The 19,317-nt window shown below is 40.8% G+C and overlaps 1 protein-coding gene across 1 annotated transcript; it reads right to left on the bottom strand.

Annotated features, from left to right (window-relative positions):
- Positions 1-3,035: 3,035 nt before the first annotated feature.
- ATP5PB (ATP synthase peripheral stalk-membrane subunit b) lies at positions 3,036-19,205 on the bottom strand. The gene is made up of 7 exons (XM_077780179.1): positions 19,060-19,205; positions 18,743-18,779; positions 14,700-14,845; positions 11,897-12,060; positions 11,177-11,302; positions 5,004-5,183; positions 3,036-3,731 (listed from the first exon to the last, which is right to left on the bottom strand). The coding sequence occupies exons 1-7, from the start codon at positions 19,097-19,099 to the stop codon at positions 3,654-3,656; spliced, it is 771 nt and encodes a 256-aa protein (XP_077636305.1). The 5' UTR covers positions 19,100-19,205; the 3' UTR covers positions 3,036-3,653.
- Positions 19,206-19,317: the final 112 nt, after the last annotated feature.

Genomic DNA, 19,317 nt, shown 5'->3' with positions numbered 1-19,317 from the left:
AATAGTTCCCTTTTCTCACTGACACTGTAATCTTATTCCTCCATCCGTGGCCTCTCGCCCAACAGAAGCAGCACGTGCTCTATAACTGGCCATGGCTAATGTCTAGATTGGCAGACACTCTCTTGGCAACGTGTCAGTGATGTTGCTGAGCGCAGGACGTCACTCATCCGGTTCTCTGCTTCTGGGGACTGTGGGGCATGCTTTCAGACTCTGCGCAGACCAGGTGGCCTTATGGGAAACCCAGATGCTGTTCTCAGCCTGAAATCATTGGCCCGAGGTCTCTAACAGCCAGGCTGCTCCACATATTAAGGCGAGTAGTATCTCCTGGCATATTTACCATTCGTGGTAACTTGTCAGGGAAGCTCTAAAGTCTGTACAAATGCTGCAAACTGGAAAGGTTTAGACATTTGAGGAACAGCAAAGGGTGGCCAAAGTACTCTGTGCTGACTGCTCGGAGCCTGGAGCCTGCTTCAGATTCTGTGTCCCCCTCTATGTCCCTTCCCCACTTGCACTGTCTCTCTCTCAAAAATAAACAAACATTTAAAAAAAAAAAAAAGGGTGGCCAAAGTAGAATGAACAAGGAGTGGTAGGTGAGGTCCGAGGTTGCTGCGGACCAGATCAGACAGTATCTTGTAAATAACGGTGAGGACTAGATTCTATTCGAAGTGTAATAGGGCATTACAGTTTTATGCAGGGGAGTGATACGATTAGACTTAGGTTTGAGAAAGCTCACTTTAGCTCCAGAGGCTTGTTAAAAGAGGTGCAAGTGTGGCAACAGAGAATTGTAGTAGCCCAAAGTGTGATAGCTGAAGAGGCAGCTTGGGTTAGACAGTGGTAGGAGGGGCCAGATCTGTGAGAAGTTTTGAGTAGAGTAACAAGAGTTGCTGACGGGTTGGGTAGGCAAAGTGAGAGGGACCAAGGCTGACACCTAGTCTGGAGCTGAGCGACTTAGCTGAACGGTAGTGCCATTATCTGAGAGAAGACTTAGGGAAGGGCAGGCAGTGGGTAGAGACTGAGAGATCTATTTTTGACTTCAGTTTGAGATGCCTTTAACATGTCCATTCAATGTCCATGCAGACAAAACAAGTGAGGGTGAGTAGCGTTCTGGAAATTATTCTACGTAGGTCTGTTTCCTCACCGCCTTTCAATCCTTTACCACCACTGCGATCTATCTTCTGTCCCTACCCTTCAACCAAAACTACTCTAGGAAGGGCCACCACAGACTTCCAAGTGATTAACTCTGATGGGCATGGAGTCCTCTTAATCTCCTTTTCTTCAGACACAGAACTCTGCACTGTCCTGATTTTATACTACTGCCTCCGGGTTTTCCTCCAAGAACTGGCTATACTTTATTTGGCAGAATCCTATCTACCATCTCTCAAACACCGATGTTCTTCCGTGGCTCTATACTGAGCCTTAGTCTTCCCTGAATCAGTTTGTCCTGTATTCCAAATCACAGTAAGAATACCTCGGTTTCTCTTCTTTCAAGCAAGCAAACGGTGACTCACATTTTATTTTTCCCTTCTTTCATATTCTCCACAAATTTCTGCTAATGTTGCGTTTTGTGTTTAATTCCTTTCTGTCCACACTGCCAAGGCCTTTCTTAAAGTCTTCAATGTCTTTTCCTTAGAATGTTCCAGCAGACAAACTAGCTTTGCTTCTCCAAAATGTCTTCTATTGTTGATAGTTGAGTTTTTTGAAACAAAGTATCTAGTTGTCACTCCTCTGCTTAAAACCTTTCACTGGTTCCCCTCCGAACAAAATCCAACTTCTAAGCACAGCATTAAGGACTCTGATAGAACTCCTATTCATATTTCACTCAAGTTCCTCAGTTTTAAAAATGCTACTCTGGGGGCGCCTTAGTCAGTTAAGCGTCCGACTTTCGCTTAGGTCATGATCTCGCGGTTCGTGGGTTCAAGCCCCGCGTCGGGCTCTGTGCTGACTGCCAGCTCAGAGCCTGGAGCCTGTTTCAGTCTGTGACTCCCTCTCTCTCTGACCCTCCCCTGCTCACGCTGTCTCTCTCTTAGAAATAAATAAAATTATTTTTAAAAAAAAATGCTACTCTGCTCCATTAGCTTCTCTACAATCATGAATCCTGCTCCTTCTTTCTGGACTTGAATCCCTCAGACACTCTTCTGGCTAACTTCCGCTTTCAAATGCCAGCTCAGCTTTTCTTTTCTGACCTGTCACCTTTCTGCTGTCTCTTTATTTTATTGGAGGTTCATTAACTTCTTGGGATTAGAATTTTTGCTTCACGTATTATTTATTCAGGTTAACATTTATTAATAGCACGGTTATTGCGGTGGCTCATAATGTGTCAAGTGGGTTAGGCTGAACTACTCCAGAATTCTCTTCCCTGAATGTTTTCCTTTGAGCCATTTGATTCTTGAGCAATTTCCGAGGGCACAGGTAAAGCAGCAACTATTCAGTAGCTCATACATGTTGTTGATCTGTGGCTCAGCAGCTGTAGCTGGGCCTTCCCCACCGTTCCCTGGACCTCCCTTCAGCTTTTCTAACCTTTGGACAAGTTTTGTGTGAAAAAGGACCCGGGCTTTTCGAGGAATCATACCATCAAACTCAGAGGTTATAAAAACAGACAAGGGGTTCGGACTGTGCTTGCGACTTCTATGTGTTCCTGGGTCTCTCACTTGACATTCACCTTCCCTTCTTTACTGCCTGCTCTGTGGACTTCAGGCTCCTGCGTCAGAATCAAAGGTAAAAAAGCCTTACAGAGATCAGCGTAACCAGCTCCCACAACAGCTGTCAAACTCCTTACAAACACATATCCTAGTTCAAAATCTCTTTAAGTAACAATAAAGGTATCAATCTAATTTATATAGTAGGTGAATATATTATCCACCGATAAATATTGATCTGGTATCTATTGTTATATTACTTAAAATCCTAGGAAGTCCATGAAAATAGCAGTTATCCATATGGTACATATTGTCAAATATTTCCTATTATCTAAGTTGTCCTTTGTGTACAAGGACATCCTTACACAAGAATGGGAGAATTAAATGCAGACAAACCTGTAGAAGGGAAGAATTTATTTATTTATTTGCTGGATTTTTTAATTTTATGACACACTGGGTCCGTAATATTTTCTACAGACGTATTACTAAACTAACAAAGTCAATAATGTGGCTTGATACACAATATTTCCTTTAGTTATTTTAAGAATACTAAAAAAGCTTTAAATTTCCAATAACCTGTCAGTTGGCCAGGAATAGCTTACACTAAATTCTCAGTTTGATGACATGTTTGATTTTTACCCATTTGACAAATGTTAAATTTCAGAATATTACACAACTTGTAAAACCTAGTTTTCAACTGTAATTTTAATGCAAGATGGTAGAATTAATCACAAATTTTAACAATAAAGATTACTTGGCAATCTTTAGCCAGGCAACAAATTTTATTAAAAGCGAACTCTGCTTATTCAAAAGTGATCATGGAACAACTCAAAACAGAGCAAGGATGAAAAACATCTCACTGGCCAATAGATTGTTTTAATTCTCTATGTAAAACTCAAACTTTTCATTTTTAGGAAAGGTTAACTGTAACTTCAGTAGACAGCAGCAGAGAAAGACTTTGCCACATTGACTAGTTTCCTTGGTCAACTGTGTCTGTCTCCATGGAGACAGATGCATTTACAAAACTGGCTGTGCTTGAGCCTTCTTTGCAAGGAGCTTTAGGTCTGCGATGCACTTGGCAATGGTCTCCTTCTCCTGTGATAAAGAAAGAGAAATCTGCTTAGGCCTCTAAATACACAGAAGGCAATAACACTGTAATTCTAAAGGATGCGTCCTACAAGATCTTGAGGTTCCTACAGAATCTCAAGATGGAACGGGGCGCCTGGGTGGCTCAGTCAGTTAAGCATCCAACTTCGGCTCAGATCATGACTCATGGTTTGTGGGTTCGAGGCCCGTGTCGGGCTCTATGCTGACAGCTCAGAGCCTGGAGCCTGCCTCAGATTCTGTGTCTCCCTCTCTCTCTGACCCTCCTCTGCTCACGCGGTCTTTCTCTCTCTCAGAAATAAATAAAACATTAAAAAAAAAAAGATAAGATTACTGACTTGATATGACAAGACTACTAGGAATTCTTTATGTAACATAGGAGAAATGCAATTTATTTTAAGCAAATCCTGGAAACTAGTTAAAATCCCCTGGCTCACAGCTTTTATGGGTGAAACCTACATAAAATTTGAAGCCAGACATTCCTTTAACCATGTGCCACCAATGTTAGCATATACAGCTAACAGGTGCTTAACAACTACCAAACATTAATAACACAGAAATGTTTAAAAGGAGAATAATTTTGTCTCTTTTCTGTATTTTTGTTTTTCCCGTTTCTTAAATAAACATGTTACTTTTACGCAAGAGAGAACTTATTGGGAAAGAAAATCATTAAATGTTGACAGACCCTGTTTTTCTAGTCCTTGAATGTTATACAGAAAATGACTGGAAATGCCTAAATATACTATGTATTTGGGAAAGAAAAAACCAAGTCAAAAAATATATATATATAAACTTTAAAAAGGAAATCAAATTTAGGTAAATGATAAAAAACATTTCTTTCCCATTCAAGACCAATGATTTAAGCAGCAGGGAAGAGGAAATGGAGTAGAGATTATGGAATTAGGAAATGGAAGGGGCTCAAACAGTTTTATACAGTCGGTTGTTCAGAGAAATGAAATACGTTGGTTAACGTTTCCCAAATGACGGGACTTGAATACAAGTCTGCTGCAGTCAGTGTTCCCAGCTACCTCCCATTGTCTCTGACACTGAGAGACTCTCTGGTAACCAAATTCTGAGAGAAGAGGAAGCCACCCAGGTAGTTGGGCAGCATCTTACGAGTTACCACTACCTAGAAAAACGAACCAGGGCGACCCCGCTGTCTCGAGCCTAAGGACTCTCTGGCAGCAATCTCTAGCCGAACAGAGCATCAGCAGAGGCTCTCAGAAATCGCTCCAGCTCCAGAAGTTTCAGGACAGCACGTACCTGCTGTGCAGAGATGCTCTGCACCACATGTTTCTCCACCCAGTTTATCATGTGCTCTTGTTCCTTGCGGCGCATCATGTTCTGCACAGAGATGTGATAGTCCAGGCGGCTCTTTACGTCCTTGTATACTCTATGCAGCCGCTCCCGGTACGTAAGTTCCAGGGCCAAGGCAATGTTATTCTGAGGCAAAATTAAGAACTGATGAGAACTGTTTCCTAGTTGAAGGATCACCCCTATTCTGCAAATTCTGCCAGTTACAAGAGCTTACCACTTCCTTGTATTTTATACAAAATTATTTTATTTGGGGCGCCTGGGTGGCTTAGTCAGTTAAGCGTCCGACTTTCGCTTAGGTCATGATCTCACGGTTCGTGGGTTCGAGCCCCGCGTCGGGCTCTGTGCTTATTGCCAGCTCAGAGCCTGGAGCCTATTTCAGAGTCTGTGTCTCCCTCTCTCTCTGACCCTCCCCTGCTCACGCTGTCTCTCTCTCTCCTAGAAATTAAAAAAATTTGAAAAAAAAAAAAAATTATTTTATTTAATGTAAATGAGATGCATGTGATAAAAAATTCTAATAGCATATTTACGTAAAAATGTTTCAAAGTATATACAGTAAGTTTCCTCCAGTCCCCTTGTGGGCCACCATCTTCCTGTGTATCTTGTATTCCCTTGAGGAATATTCAATAAACAAAATACAGGTAAAGACACGTGCACGCACGCACACACGCACACATCCTTTTACTAATTATGATGTGTAGACCCATGTCAATTTTAAGTTACACTGAATTCTACCATACTGGTGTTCCATAATGCATAGTTTACTTAACTAAGTTCTATTAATAGATTAGATTGCTTCCCATTTTTTTTCTAATTACAAATAGTGCTGCATCTACTGCATCTGTCTGCACTTATGTATAAATATTTGCTGTAATAACATCTGTTGAGTACCTATTTTGTTCTAAACACTCTGTGTCAATTCAATGAAGTCTTACTATTACTATATCCATTTTATAGTAAACTGAGGCAGAAGCTAAGGAACTTGTCCAAGGTTATAGAGCTAATAAACTGTGAAGCCAAGATCTGAATACAAGGGGTCGGGATCTAAAACCCATGCTCTTAAACTGATTAATACTGTCAAATTCCACATAAACTTGTACTACTTCATTCTCTTACCAGCAACACAAACCCTGATCAATGATGTATAAAACCTTTTACTTTGTGCTATTCTCATAAGCAGAAGAAAAATGAATTTTAATTGTCATTACCTAAGGAGAAAGCTTACATATTTACAAACCATTTACGTTTACTTATTTATGAGTGGTCCATGTCCTATGCCTAGTTCTCTACTGGGATACTGGCCTCCCCTAAGGTAACTACCCTTTTGTGTCACATGGAACACACACAGTCTTCCCAGTTTGTCATGTAACTTTGTTTACGCTAATTTGTACACATAAAATTTTTATGAGATCAACTGGACAACTTTTCCTCTTATAATTTCTGGATTTTTAAAGTTTCTCTATTCCCTTTCAAGATTTCATCTGAATTCCAGTAAATATAGTGTTCTATTAGTTTCAGGTGTACAATACAGTGAGCGATTCAACATTTCCACACATTAGCCAGGGCTCATCACAAGTGCCCTCCTTACCCCGTCACCTATTCCTCCCATTCCCCCACTTCCTCCTCTCCAGTAACCACCGGTTTGTGTTAAATGTCTATTTCTTGGTTTGTCTCTCTCTTGCTCTTTTCCCCCTTTGCTCGTTTGTTTCGTTTCTTAAATCCTACAAGTGAAATCATACAGTTTGTCTTTCTCTGACTCATTTTGCTTAGCATACTACTCTGAACTCCATCCACGCTGTTGCAAATGTCAAGATTTCATTCCTTTTTTTTTAAAGGCCAAATAGTATTCCATTGTGTATACATACGTCTTCTTTATCCATGGATTTTTTTTTAAATTGAGGTATAATTTATTTTTTGGAAGTTGAAGGATAATTTCAAGTATATAACACAGATTCAGTATTTTGTATACATTGGGAAAACGATCACCAGAGTAAGTGTAGTTAACATTTGTCACCATACGTATGATTCTGCTTTTGTTATCTTTATTAGAAAGGCCTTGTCAACTCCAAAGGAATTGTATTTTTTCATATTCTTTTTCTACTTTCATGGTTTCATTCCTTAGAAAGACCTTTAATTCATTTGAAACTTATTTTAGTAGAAAGCAAAAGGCAGGAAGCCAACCTCATGTCTACACAGGTGCCCAATGCTCTCCCCTCTATGACAAAGCTGCCATGCCTCAGTTGCCTTGGTGTTTAGTTCCATCTCTAGATCTTCTCTTCCGTGGCTCCAACCTGACCTTCTTTTCATGCACCACGTGTGCTACCTACAGTATGTTATTATCTTAATAATGGGTTTTCTTTTTGGCACAACAGTTCCTCATTACTTCTTTCTTCCAAAATATTCCTGGGTGTTCTACTTCTATTAATAATCAATTTGTCCAAGTCCCAACATTCCCTACTCCCAGGCTATTAGTACTTTCCTTCCAAGAATGTGTTAAATTTAGAGATTAAAATAGGGAGAATGTATGTCTTTATAATACGGAGTCTTCCGATCTAAGAACAACATTCTTAGAACCTTAAGCCACACAAGCATTTTATATTTTTTCAAGTAAAAAGTCTGCACTTTTCCAGCAAGGTTTACTGGAGGCATTCTCTTCCTAGATGGTTTATTTCCTTCCACTCTATTTTCTGACTGATTGCTACTTGTATACGGAAGGGTGCTGATTTCATTTCTTAGACAGTAATGTTGCACCCAGACACCTAACTGAATTTGGTCATTAAAATTTTTTAATATTTATTTATCTTGAGAGAAAGAATGAGAGGCATACTCTTACACAGGGGAGGGGCAGAGAGAAGGAGAGAGAGACAGAATCCCAAGTAGGCTCCACACCATCAGCACAGAGCCTGATGTGGGACTTGAACTCACAAATGGTGAGATCATGACCTGAGTTAAGCTCGAGAGTAGGATGCTTAACTGACTGTGCCACCCAGGAGCCCCGAATTTCATTATTACAAGAGTTATGTTGATTCTCTTAGGTTTTTTTTTTTAATGTTTTTATTTATTTCTGAGAGAGAGAGACAGCATGAACAGGGGAGGGTCAGAGAGAAAGGGAGACACAGAATCTGAAACAGGCTCCAGGCTCTGAGCTAGCTGTCAGCACAGAGCCCGATATGGGGCTCGAACCCACGAACTGTGAGATCATGACCTGGGCTGAAGTCGGATGCTTAACCAACTGAGCCACCCAGGTGCCCCATCTCTTAGGTTTTCTGGGTATATATCTTATTACAAGAGTTATGTTGATTCTCTTAGGTTTTCTGGGTATAGATTTAGGTAAGCTTTAAATTATGATAACTGCCTCTTCTAAATTATAGATCTCTTATTCCTTTCTCTTCTCTAATACCAGCTACTACCTTCAGAATAATATCAAATCAAGAACGGTGACAGGAACATTGTTATCTTCTGGTCGGTAGTGAGAATCCTTCCAGATTTGCTGGTTACAAAGAAGCATTAATCTCAAGTAGGCCCTTCATACCTGTAAGTACATTTCTTTAGTCCATGCATCTTCCTGGTCTTTCTCCTAATCTCTGGCACCCCCTTGACTACTTTCATTCTCAGCAAATGACCTTTACCCTGGCTCACTGAGAAAAGCCGAGCAGTATGAGAACTTCCACAAACTCCTACCACCATATAAACCAGTATACCTGAATCCACACTCGTGTACTTTGCCTTCAGTTCCGTAAATGTGGGCAAACTGTGGATACCCCTGAAGCCAGCCTGGCCACCTGCACGTTACGTTCCCAGCCCTATGGCCTACTGAAGGACATCATCCCAGAACCTCTCCCCTTTGCTTGCATCAACTTTTCTCTCCTAAATTCTATCAGACACTAACATGTAATCATACTTTCCATCTTTTAAAAACTTCAGTTCCTACATCTACCCCTTCTAGCTACTAAGTTCTTTGCTCACTATCAGAGTAAAACTCTGACATTTTTGGCAGTTGTCCTTACCAACTTCCAATTTCTCTCTTTCCACTTTTTCTTCAACCTACTCCAGTCCCTGTACTAAAATAGCCCTTACCAAGGTTACCAAAAACCTCCATGTTGCTAAATGCACGGCAAATTCTTAGGCTCTTTATTTCCTCACCATAACTACGACTACAGTTTGAAACTCCTTTTTCCCCTGTTGTGTTCTGGTCTTATAATTTTAAGTACCATCTGTCCGCTCATGACTTCCCCAATCTCCAGCCTGGAATCCTCCCCATAAATTCCAGACTCCTATATCCAATGGTCCATACCTAACAACTGCACTTGGCATTTTAAACCAGTGCTACAAGACTGAAGGCTATTTGCCAACAAAGCAATCAGAGTAACCCTTCAAAATGGAAGTGAGATTGTATTAATCCTCTGCTTAACAGCTTCAATGACTTTCTCATTCAGAGGACAAAGCCCACAGAGAAGCCTACAAGACTTCACCTGAGCCAGCCCATGACCACTCTCTATTTTGCTTTATTTTCTCCTCCTCACTCATTCCTCTTCAGCTACACTGGTCTCCTTGCTTTTCCTGGACTGCGCCAAACAAGCTTCCAGGCGTAGGCCCTTGTGATTTGTCCTCCTTCTGCTGCAACACGATTTCCCTAGAAGTCCACAAAGCTTGTACCACCACTTCTTCAGGTCTCTGTTCAAGTATCACGTGAAAGGTCTTTCTAGACTGCCCGATAAAAATAACTCCTTCCTTGTAAATCTCGTTTCCTCTAATTAGTTTAACTCTATTTCTTTCCTAGTTAATTGTTCTATATCACACTCGTGACTGGTTGACATTCCCATCTGCTCAATTCCTGTTTTTCTATCCTCTCTCAACCCCTGGCTAGAAGGCAGATTCCATGAAGGCAGACTTTCTTTTATTTGCAAATACCTGTCTTGACCAGAGTCCCCACAGGAAGAGATCAGTAGGTAGTAAGTTATTTCTTTTTTTGTTTTTAAATTTATATCTGAGAGAGAGAGAGAAAGAGACGGCATGAGCAGGGGAGTGTCAGAGAGAGAGGGAGACACAGAATCTGAAGCAGGATCCAGGCTCTGAGCTAGCTGTCAGCACAGAGCCCGATGTGGGGCCCGAACTCACGAACTGTGAGATCATGACCTGAGCTGAAGTCGGATGCTTAACCGACTGAGCCACCCAGGCGCCCCATAAGTTATTTCATAAATAGAAGTTTAGTGACTACCTATTTGAGTCTTATGAAAATGCTACACCTTCAAGTCATCTGTTTCTATGTACATATCATGTGTGAGGTAGGGAGCACTCTCCGGTTGAAACCTAAATATGTATAGAAAGAGGTTTTAAAGTTTTCTGAGGTTTTCAACCATTTATGTGCTTGAGAATCTTTAGGAATCAGTTTTTAAAAACATAGATTCTTCTTGCACAATCTTGGACTGGGTCCAAAAACCCACACCAGAGATGACGGACACATGTGGTGCTAAAACCACCATAAGAAAAACTGGCCTGGAGCCTTAATATTTCAGATCCCTGTATCTCATTTTACATTTCATACCTGCTTCTGTAACATAAAATATCAACATGAGGCCATGTCACTGTAAATTTCAGGCATAAAGCACTGGGCCTAGAGTAGGTAACAATATGATTTGTTAAGACAAAAATACTCGAATGTGTCCTTAAAAATGTTTCAGAAACTAAGTAGTTTAGCATCTAATGATGCCCTGTTCATTGTAGAAAGCTCTACCACTCGCTGAATTTCCTTTGTAAACTGGAATGTAAAGTATCAGATTTCCTTATAGCAAGCATTTATGAAACAGAGCAGGTATTTCACCTATGGCCTTAGAGAGCGAATACCATTTTTTAATCAGCTATAGTTGAATAACTACTTTCCTTCTGTGTGGATCCAAAATATGCTCTTTTATAACTTTTAATTTTAGAGTAATTCGAATTATTTATCCATTTGACAGATACTAAATATCTAAATAGCTGTAATTGCCAAGTCCCACCCATATCTCTTTTCTTAATAAAATATGCTCAACATATTCAACCATTCCTCATTAGAGATTCTAAATTTTGTTTTAAATGCACACAAATGAATATCTTCATTTTCCTTAAAAGGTTCTGAAACCTACCCTCTGGACATCAAAGAGGTAATGGCGCTTTTGAACCAGCGCTTGCTGTGACTTCTCCATATCGATTGCATCCTGGATCTGTTTGATGGAAGCCTGTTTCACCTCTTCTAGTTGGGCAATTTTTTGCTGCAATTGTAATTTTACAACAATGATCAGTGAAAGCATAAAGAATAACAAGAATAGCTTCATTTCATGCTTTCTCAAAGTTATAGTCCTTGTTTGTAAAAACACCCACAAAGAAACATACAGATACAGGGGAGAAATGCACAAATCCTTAAAAATAATTGCCCATAATAGCTATATTCAACATCCTGTTGAACGAACAAAACTATGGAAAAACTGGAGAAAGTTTGGTAGATTAAAAAAAAAAATTAGTAACTAACATTAACACAATTTTAATCATTATAATTAAATTCACTTCTTGTTAATTAACAGTAGCATCAGAAACATCACTTGATGGCATTGGTGCTCTCAACTTTTTTTTAATGTTCATTTATTTTTCAGAGAGAGAGAGAGAGAGAGAGAGAGAGAAACAGAATCCGAAGCAGGGTCCAGGCTCTGAGCTGTCAGCACAGAGCCTAATATGGGGCTCAAACTCATGAACTGTGAGACCATGACCTGAGCCAAAGTCGGATGTTTAACCAACTGAGCCACCCAGGCGCCCCGGCATTGATGCTTTCAATACAATCAAAATTGAGAAATAAGGTTTATGGTTCTTACCTCATTGAGTTTATCAGCAAATTCTCCAATAGAGGCACCATATTTTTTAACTATATAGATAAGCAACCCTATTGTTGATATGGCAGTAAAGGTCTCTGCAGTGATCACATATATTTCTTTGGACAGAAAATATAAGATAAGCCCAGTTCCAAGCACATAGGGTCCTAAAAGAAGGAAAAGTTATTCTATGATGAATATACTGTATCTGAAAGGGAAGGCAAAAAGCTCTGCATATTATTAGTTGAAAGCGTTATGTAATGACTTAAGATAACTAGACTTAAAGATGACCCTGCAGTGAGAAGCAATATGGTAGAGTTGAAAGAACAAGGATCTGAACTCCAGGAAATCTGACTCTGTAACATATAAGAAACTGAGCAGTATAAATAATCTCTGAGTTAGGTTCCTCACCTATACAATGGGAATGGTACCTTCTTCATACGGTGGATGAAACTGAGAAATAATGTACGTAAAGTGCCTAGCACAACTGCTTCACAAACCTAAATGTCAGGTTACTTCCAGAAGTAATTTGTGCAGCAAAATATGTTATTCATTTTTATTAAACAGGAACCTGACACTGGAAATAAGCAAAAAGAACCCAACATAAAAGTAGTATGTATGTAAAAGGGTGAATTAAATAAATAGCAGAATTCTCAATTCTTATAGCACCTAATTACAAGGCTACAAATGTAGCTATCTTTTTCTTTATCCAGGCCAGGAGTTCTGAAAGGACACAAAACCATGATGTGTATTTCTTTAGGATCTTCTGCTATGCCTCAAAAGATGCAAGACAAGGACAGAGCGAGCTTTAGGGCAGCATTTTACAGTTTTTCTGAGCAACACTATCATCAAAGAATGTTAGGATGTATTATGAAAACAAAAGGCTTACAGTCTCAAATGTATTTTATCCAGTTTCCCAAAAAAAGTTTCAACAGTTCCTTTTTAAAGAAATATTTGCCTCCAATATATAAACATTATTTTTTTTTAAGCTTATTTATTTTGAGAAAGAGAGAGAGAGAGCATACATGCGGTCCCACATGGGGGTGGGACAGAGAAAGAGGGAGAGAGAATCCCAAGCAGGCTCCACACTGTAAGCAAGGAGCTCCCAGGAACAGTGAGATCATAACCTCAGCAGAAATCAAGAGTTGGACGCTTAACCGACTGAACCAAATGCCACTCCAGTATACAAACTTTAAATCTGATTGTGAATCAAAAACTTAATATTTTATGTTTCATTTTTAAGAGTGCAAGCAGGGGAGGGGCAGAGAGAGGGAGACAGAGGATCTTAAGCAGGCTCTGCACTGACAGAGGTGAGCCCAATGTGGGGTTTGAACACATGAACCATGAAATCATGACCTAAGCCAAATTTGAACACTCAACCAACTGAGCCACCCAGGTGCCCCAAATACAAATCAAAAATTTTGAAAGTCTGGGGCGCCTGGGTGGCTTAGTCGGTTAAGCGTCCGACTTTCGCTCGGGTCATGATCTCGCGGTTCGTGGGTTCGAGCACCGCGTCGGGCTCTGTGCTGACTGCCAGCTCGGAGCCTGGAGCCTGTTTCAGTCTGTGATTCCCTCTCTCTCTGACCCTCCCCTGCTCACGCTGTCTCTCTCTCTCTCTCTCCTAGAAATAAATAAAAATATTTAAAAAAAAAAGAAAAAAATTTTGAAAGTCAATTTGCAAAAAAGTGTCTCATATGTAACATTTTTATCACCTATGGAGATCTGAGAACCCTGTTTCTTACAAGTTCAGTTATAGAAATGCAGTTTTAGGCCACTCCCTGAAGGGTTTAAAAAAACAAACAAATGAACAAACAAACAAAAAACCTTGGTTTCCAATGCTCCACAGTCACATCAGTAATGATAGCAAGAAAGGCAGTGTATGCAGTAAAAGAATACTGAATTGGAAACCCTGAGTTTAAGTTCAACCCAGTCACTAAAGACAGAATAGATCTCAGTAAATTCTTGATTTGCTAGTTCTTCTGTAAAATAAAAAGCTCTTACAGAACAGTTGTAAGGATTAAATAATGTAAGTGAAAGCATACTGCATTATAAAAATGTAAGACTTCAGAATAGTTAATGCCTTTTTAAGAAGGAAAAACCTAATATGGCCCAATTTGTTTTAATTCTTACATATACAACTAGTAATCTCTATGGTCTTATCTAGCTCTACGTCAATCCATAGTTCTTTCCATTAACTGACAATATATTATACAGCTACTCGTTACTTTATCGTCTGTCCTGTGACAGAACACATGGTCCAGGATGGCAGGCACCTTAGTTTGCCCCGTATGCCTAGAAGAGTGCCCGGCATAAGGCAGGCATTTAATAAACGTGGTCTATTGACGCACCTGGGTGGTTCAGTTGTTAAGCATCTGACTCCAGCTCAGGTTATGAACTCACGGTTCCTGAGTTCCAGCCCCGTATCAGGCTCTGCGCTGACAGCTCTGAGCCTGGAGCTTGCTTTGGATTCTGTGTTTCCCTCTTTCTGCCCCTCCCCACTCACGCTCTGTCTCTCTCTCTCTCCAAAATAAACATAAAAAAAAATAATAATAATACCAAATAAATAAATGTGGTGTATAAACAAACGGAGACAAGGATATAAAAATCAAGTTAAAATCTCAAACACATTACTCCAAAGACAAGTTTGAGCAACCAAATCACAAGTGTTACACTGAATCACTTCCACAATTTACTTTTGACTTCATTTTTGCAGTATATATGGAAAAGGTTAAGAGGCCACTAAAATCCTAGGTAAACATAAACCATACTTTCTAAACATACTATTAAACATGGGGCAAATGCTTACCTGTTACGCCAGTTTTGGGATAAAGGAACTGGAAGAACTCCTCGGGGATCAGCCCAAAACGAACTTTTCCTCCATGTTCAGGAAGAGGTGGAACAGGGGCAAGGCTTGGCTGCCCTGTGTGGAAGATCCTTGTTGCCTGCAATACCCTTCAGGTAGCAATTATACAAATTTAAAGCCTATTCTTTAAAGAGAACATGTTGTATGCACAATTAGTAGAAACAATGAACAGGGAGGAGGACTGAGGCAATTGCTCACTGTCATCATGGAAAGAGAACAGACCAGGAACAGGAAAGTGAGGGTCCAACAATTAGTTGTGTGACAAAGGCAAATGACTATATTGATTTTTTTTGTTTTGTTTTTTTAAAACGTTTAATTTTGAGAAAGAGAGCGTACAAGAAGGGTAGGGGCAGAGAAAGAGGGGGACGGAAGATCTGAAGCAGGCTCTGCGCTGAGAGCATTGAGTCCAACACAGGGCTCCAAGTGACCAACCACGAGATCATGACCTGGGCCAAAGTTAGATGATTAATGGACTGAGCTACCCGGGTGCCTCAACTGAAAGTTGCATGTAACTTTCTACCCCAAGTTGAAACCCTTCTGTAAGTCTTAAAAGTCATCCGTCTAGCAGGTTGTCTATTATTGGAACTGAAATATCTAAGAACAAAGACTCTACAGCCAGATTATCTGGGTTTAAATCCTAGGCATGTCACTTGACTTTGAGCAAGAAGATTAAGCTTCTGTAATCACAGATTTCTCTAAGTAAAGTGGGAATAAAGAACATACTTTTATAAGGTTGCTGTGAGGATTTTACGTAAAGTCTTAGAATGGTGCTAAGCATACAGTAAAGTTCTATGTAGGCGATTAGCTATTATAGGTCCGCTGTGCTGAGTACTTTGATGGCAAGGACTCTGGCCCTTCTGAATGTGCTCTGTGATGGTGTGCTAACTAATCATGGTGTGGAACAAGCCTTTTTAGTGTTGGGTAGATCTAATTATGCTTACCTTTAAATTGAATTGCAGTATACACACTTGAGACCTCTGTCCATTAGTTCTAATGTTATTTTTTTTATGTAATGCACAAAATGCTAGTGCACTGGGTTAAATATCTTCAGTTCTCTCAAAATCCTAACTGTCCACCACAAGGAGTTTATTTACTAAAAGGAGGTATACAGAACTGAGCATAATACTCTTAAATACAGCTTGACCCACTCATCCATGCTACAAATATACACGGAGAACCTGCTAATGCCATTATTGGGCTTGAATCACTGTACTATTACCATGGGTTCGTAAACTATTCTCATATTTCAGTAGCTCAAGGTTGCATTTTTACAAGTTATAGTATACTGGTATCTCATTAAAATTCTGATGAAATAAAATCCTCTAATCTTTTTATATGTGCTGTCAGCTCAGTCTCCTTCAAATTCCCAGTATGTTTCTGTCCCCCACCTCCCTGCTCTGCCTCTATCTATCCCTTTGCAATGGAAGGATTTGTATTACTTCATTGATTTTGGTTTGTGGCTTGTCTTTTGAATATTTCTGCCTCCCAATGTATTAGCTAGCCCACCAACTTCTGAAATCTGAGAATCCTGCTCAAGATTCTTTCATTTAAGTGAGGGTTTCTCAACCTCACCACTACTGGCTTTCTGGACTACTGACAATTTTTTTTTTTGTTACAGTGGAAGGCTGTTCTATGCACTGTACAGTGGTTAGCAGTACCCCGGAGACCTTTATACACTAGATGCCAGTTAGCATCCCCCTCCCACCCAGTGGGGACAACCAAAAATGTCTTCAGCCATTGCCAAAATGTCTTAAAACTAGCTCCTCCACACTACTGCCAATGTTTTTAAATTGCAAATTTGACTTCAAAACTCTTCAGCAGGCTCTCCTTCCTACAGAAAATAAACTCCTTAATCCAGCATACACGGTTCAGCCCCTGTCAGATTTTGTATCCTCTTCTTCCTTCACTCTCCTACCATTTAGCCATATGCAACTACTTAAGAGTTCTCGGAAAGCAACAAAAAAACCAAAAATGCCTCCTGCTGCTCCTTCTGCCTGGTAGGTCTTTCGCTCAATGGCTGCCAAGCCCAAGCGGCCTTCACAACATCTCAAGTGTATCTTTTATGAAGGCCTCCCCAATCTTACATTCATTTTCCCTTATGTCAGGCTCTGGCAGTACAGTAATGCGCGGACAAGGTCCCAGACTTCACGTTCTAGCGGGGTTGGGGAAAGTAGCAGTGTATAGGTCCATACACAAAAATGGGGTAAGGTAAGGAGCTAGGGAGCAGTGGAGTGAAAAGGGCTTTTTTGGTAGGAGGTCAGATGACACTTGGGTCAATGACCCCGGGAAAAGAGAGAAGAACAAGTACAAAGATCCTGAGGCAACAATAAGCTTGGCAATTTTCATGGGAACAGTAAGAAGGCCAGCATGGCTGGAGAGTGTGCTAAACAGAGAATATAAAGAGATAAATNAACTATTAAAAAAAAAAAAAGAGATAAATCAAGAGGTGGGATGAGATCAATTCATGTTGGACCTTCTGCGTTACTGTAACTTTGAATTTTATTTCAGTGGGATGGGGAGCTCTGGAGGGTTTTGTTGGGGTTGGGGGTCCTGTAGTTCCTAAGGCTACTATAAGAATAGACTGTAACAGGACAAGAACAGAGATGAAACAAGACTAGTTAAGAGACTACTGAAATAGGGACGCCTGGGTGGCTCAGTTGGTTAAGCATCCGACTTCAGTTCAGGTCATGATCTCCTGGTTCGGGAGTTCGAGCCCTGTGTTGGGCTCTGTGCTGACAGCTAGCTCAGAGTCTAGAGCTTGGAGCCTGTCTTTGGATTCTGTGTCTCCCTCTCTCTGTCCCTCCCCTGTTTGTGCTGTCACTCTCTCTAAAAAATAAGTAAAACATAAAAAATTTAGAGACTACTGAAATAGGCCAGGTGAAAGCTGACAGTGGTTCATACTTCAGTAGCAGTGGTAGTGGAAAAAATAAAGACCAGATATAATTTGGAGAAAGAGCCTTGTTGATATATTAAATATGGAATGTCAAAGGATAAATCAAGGATGTTCTTTATAACTTATATACAATTATTTTACTTACGACTTCTATTACAATTATTTACTTGTCCATAGGGAATCTTTTTTTTTCCTCTCTGATGAGCTGGAAGCAATGATAGCCTCACTTTATTGCACACACAAAAATTACTGATGGATTAAAGCCATTTTTACACGGCACAAATAGTTATCAAACTTGGCAAGATTTAGGACTAAGTCTCGAAGCAAAAAGAGAAATTCCAAAGAAAATTGATATGTTTTACAAAACCTGACAGATGCTAACAACGATCACATACTATGTATCAAGCACTGTTTTTAGCGTTTCACAGGAATGAAGTCTTAGTTCTCATAACCCATAATGCACTATTCTCTCCATTTTGCAGATGAGGAAACTGAAGTCACACAGCGTACAAGTGGAGGAACCAGGCGTATCATGTTCTAACTTTAGAGTCTTTGCTCTAAACCACTGGTTTCCAGTTGCCTTCTCTAGGAGACTGTGCTCCAGGAAACGAAGTTAGCCCTAATCATTTTTCTATCCTTGGTTATGTAGGTGGAAAAATATTTACTGAATCAATGATTTCTCTGACTCTTATGATCTGGCAGTAAAAGCTGGAATCTGGGAGAGACTGAAAACAACATTCTTTTATTCAACAGAACTCGTTCCGGGGTATGCAATCTAGCAACTCCGATTTCGGCTGTGGACTGTGCCAGCTACGTCTAGCTGAAGGTCAGAAGGGAAAGGGGCGGGACTTAGAAGACACCAAAACCAGTTTCCAGTTTAGAGCACATCGCTTATCCTGTTAATCTTTGCCGTCAGATGACACAACAATGTTCCAGGCAGTTAGAAGAACCCAAGCGTTTGAATGAGGCCTTAAGCCTTTCAAAATTACCTAAAGAGGGTAACTTCGGGCCTAAAGCTTAAAGCGGGTTACAGAGAAATGACTTGAGGTGATAAAACAAGGACGAAGGGCAGTATTACACCCCTCCTACTTACCCTGGACCAAGGAAGGCTGCGTTCTTCAGACGGGGAGCTACACAGAAACAAGGCGCAGGTCAGCAAGGTCAAGGTGAAATCTGGTCCGCCCCTCCATCCGGTCTCCACGGGGCCCGCCCACTAAGGCCATACATCACTCTTTCCTGTCCCCCGGGGCCCCCACGCTCCCCTTACGAGGGACGCAATTCATTTCTCGCTCAGGCCCAAATCTTGCTGCGCCTTTCTACACCCCATTTCCTCCCACCCCTTCCACAGAACCCTGGACGCACTCCTTTGCAATCACTCTAATAGCCCGGATCAGGGTCTAGACTTCTCACCCGCTGCAGCGGCCGCAGAAAGCACCACCCGGGACAGCATAATCAGCGAAGGTCCACGCAGCTGTCTCCGCGTCCTAGTGACCCGAGCAAGAGACACTGTCACGGGCGGGAGCAAGATGGTCGCTCACAAGCCTCGCGAGAACAGAACGTTGTGTCCGCTGACCACTAACTTGCCTCGAATTTTTTTTCTCGCGATAAGAGGCACCGAACGCGGAGAACCTTTTGCTGGAGGGCGGCAGCCGACTGCGGAACGGAACC

This window comes from Crocuta crocuta, unplaced genomic scaffold (genome assembly GCF_008692635.1).
Source record: "Crocuta crocuta isolate KB4526 unplaced genomic scaffold, BGI_CrCroc_1.0 scaffold364, whole genome shotgun sequence".
In the NCBI taxonomy this organism is placed as follows: Eukaryota; Metazoa; Chordata; class Mammalia; order Carnivora; family Hyaenidae; genus Crocuta; species Crocuta crocuta.
This window is presented reverse-complemented; position numbering and strand designations above follow the sequence as displayed.

Bases quoted from the DNA above. Each gene is read 5' to 3' on its own strand.
- ATP5PB (XM_077780179.1), bottom strand. From the start codon at position 19,099: ATGCTGTCCCGGGTGGTGCTTTCTGCGGCCGCTGCAGCGG. The intron at 18,780-19,059 runs GTGAGAAGTCTA...GTTTCTGTGTAG, and splicing joins TTCTGCGGCCGCTGCAGCGG to CTCCCCGTCTGAAGAACGCA. The intron at 3,732-5,003 runs GTACGTGCTGTC...TCTTTATCACAG, and splicing joins AGAGCATCTCTGCACAGCAG to GAGAAGGAGACCATTGCCAA.